Source organism: Verticillium alfalfae, genomic scaffold, assembly GCF_000150825.1.
Source record: "Verticillium alfalfae VaMs.102 supercont1.5 genomic scaffold, whole genome shotgun sequence".
In the NCBI taxonomy this organism is placed as follows: Eukaryota; Fungi; Ascomycota; class Sordariomycetes; order Glomerellales; family Plectosphaerellaceae; genus Verticillium; species Verticillium alfalfae.
The window spans coordinates 727,598-730,160 of NW_003315034.1; the positions used below are offsets into that span (position 1 = coordinate 727,598).

General features: G+C 58.9%; 2 protein-coding genes across 2 annotated transcripts in view; one reads left to right on the forward strand and one right to left on the reverse strand.

The window, feature by feature from the left end:
* Nucleotides 1–164: 164 nt before the first annotated feature.
* On the reverse strand, nucleotides 165–1,094 carry VDBG_04543 (arginine N-methyltransferase; the record flags this gene model as incomplete). The annotated part of the gene is made up of 1 exon (XM_003004891.1): nucleotides 165–1,094. One exon carries the CDS (start codon nucleotides 1,092–1,094, stop codon nucleotides 165–167), a length of 930 nt encoding a protein of 309 aa, XP_003004937.1.
* An 834-nt stretch (nucleotides 1,095–1,928) lies between these two features.
* The window catches only part of VDBG_04544 (vacuolar transporter chaperone 4), a gene marked incomplete at both ends in the record, with an annotated part of 2,539 nt that continues 1,904 nt past the window's right edge, over nucleotides 1,929–2,563 (forward strand). The window contains 2 exons of the mRNA XM_003004892.1: nucleotides 1,929–2,372; nucleotides 2,425–2,508. Of these exons, the coding sequence (XP_003004938.1) occupies nucleotides 1,929–2,372; nucleotides 2,425–2,508 (528 nt within the window). The remainder of the gene's footprint in view (nucleotides 2,373–2,424; nucleotides 2,509–2,563) is intronic.

Consider the following 2,563-nt stretch of genomic DNA (forward strand, 5'->3'; position numbering starts at 1 on the left):
CCTGCTCCATCAATCCTGGGATGTATTCTGTGAAAAACATCTTCAGCTGCGCATAATCCTCCCCGAACGTGTCGAAGTATATCGCATCATACGTCTCGCCAGCCTCCAGAAGCTGAGGCACGATATCCTGCCATCTGCCGCGGTGCACCTTGAAAGCTCCGTCCTCAGGCCCGTTCGCCTCCCACGCGGCGCCAAAGTTTGTGCCGCCGTTGTCGATGTGCGCCAGCACAGCCGGATGCGCCTCGATAATATGGTGCCGTGCCGGCTTGGTATCCGCGAACAGGCCATCGATGATACCCATCCCGAACCCGATGTTGAGCACGCGCTTGCCCTCGGCGAGAGCCGGCTCGGACGCGGAGGCACGGAGCCAGAACATCGACAGAGCGGCGCATGATGGAAGTCTCCCACGCCATCATGACGCCGTTGCCCTCGTCGTCGACGAGCTTGACGTCGTCGTACGTAAGGTCCGAGGCGAGGTACGCTTCCGAGTTTACATCGGGCTTGACCTCTGACTCCTCTGTCTTCTTCGCTTCCTCGTCGGCAACGACGTCGTGGCCGTTGGCATCTACGAGCTCAGGGGCCTCATCGCCATCTTCTTCTTCCTCGACGATTTCCATGTCGTCGACCGAACCTGAGGAAAGCTCCTCGTACTCGTCCAGCAGGCCGAAGAGGAGCTCGGCGCGGACACCTGCCTCGACGCAAGCGCGGTAGAGAGAAGGGTGGCCGAGGCGGTCAGCGACGCAGCCGGGGGTCTCGTTGTTGCAATCTACATCATTCCAGATGGCACCAGCAAGAAAGAGTTCTTGGAGGGTATCCTTGGCCTCATCGGCGGCGGTGTTGTCGGCATCCGGGGAGGGGTCGGCAGGGCCACAGGCTCGGATGGCGGCATGAAGCGGTGCCTCGCCGGTTTCAGGATCCTGAAGGCTCGCCTTGCCAGGGGCGTCGAGAAGGGCCTTGAGGTCGGAAGTATCGTGGGCCCAGGCGTGATGGAGGATAAGCTTGACGTCTTCGGGGCACGACGCAGATATACGGGCGGGGAGGGAGTCGTCGATGATGGCCGGGGCCGTGGACGCCGAGGGCGTGTTAGCTGCCATGCCGATGGTTTCAAATCAAAACAGGATGGCGAGGTGACTGGTAGAAGTGGTGTGCGCTGCAGCAACCCAAATGTCGGCTCTCTCAGTATTGTCAGGATTGGCAAAACTTATGTTGGCGGGGTTGACCAGATTCGTGAAGCTTGGCTCAGAACCCCGCCATAATTTTTTATGACTTGCCAGTGCACAACGATGGGATACACAGCACATCCTTGCTTCCAGAGGAGGGGGTGGCCTCGCTACGAGCTTAGCCCAGGCCCCTAAGGTGCCCCGAAGCTGGGTGACCGGCACCTCGCAGCGACCTGCACCTGCACCTCAGCGGATGGCCAGAACAGGGTTGTGTACACGTGCACATGTGTCTCACCTGATTGGCCAATCCACCGGTTGCTGGTTGACGGAAGTGGGGCACGGGCATGTGAGAGCTTCAGACCCAGAGCTTCATCGTCGAATTGGCAGCCTCCATCTGAGGGAGGGAGGTCCTGCTTTAAGCCTGACTTGGATTAACTTCGTTTTCCCAATCTTGCTGCCCTGCGCCATTCACGCCAGACTGCCATTTCGTCGTCCGAGTCTGCGTCAAGGCCTGGCAACCCCCATTCCGCCTCGACTCAAAACCTGGCCCTTGCGGCTTTTCGTCGCCGTCGCTCCGTCATTGTTCACTTCTTCCTGCCTCCCGAACAGGTACTTTCAGTCAGCATCCCGGCCAGGCTTCGTGCTCGCCTTCGCTCTTGCAGCCCCATGCTAATTGTCCAAGACCTCAGGACCCGACAAAGATACTGGAGGTCAACCCGACTCCGACGCCACGATATCCCCTGGCGCGCACCCCCAGGCATCATCGTCATGAAGTTTGGCGAGCAGCTCCGCTCGAGCATCATTCGAGAGTACCAGTGGTACTACATCGACTACGATGTTCTCAAGAAAGAGTTGAAGAACGCGACCGGTCCCTTTCTGAACGATACCGACAATGGCGAGCGCCGCCGCGACTGGACCGAGGAGGACGAGACACGCTTCGTGAAAAAGCTCGAGGTTGAGCTTGACAAGGTCCACACGAAGCAGCAGGTGAAGGCCATGGAAATCTCCAGGCGCATCGCCGTCAGCGAAAAGGAGGTACGCAGCGTCGTCGCTCGCCTGCTTGAGCGCGGCCCGCAGGAGGCTGGCCCCAGCGAGGAGGAGTTCATGCTGTTGGAGGAGGCCCTCAGTGATGTCATCGCCGACGTCCACGACCTCGCCAAGTTCGTGCAGCTGAACTACACTGGCTTCTACAAGATCATTAAGAAGCACGACGTAAGGACAGGAGACCTTGGGTGGAATGAATCCTGTGTACTGACGAATACAGAAAATGACTGGCTGGCACCTGAAGCCCGCATTCGACACCCGTCTCAAGGCCAAGCCGTTCTACAAGGAGAACTATGACGCTTCCGTCAGTCCAGCTGTCCAAGCTCTACGATCTTGTTCGAACTCGCGGCAACCCGAAT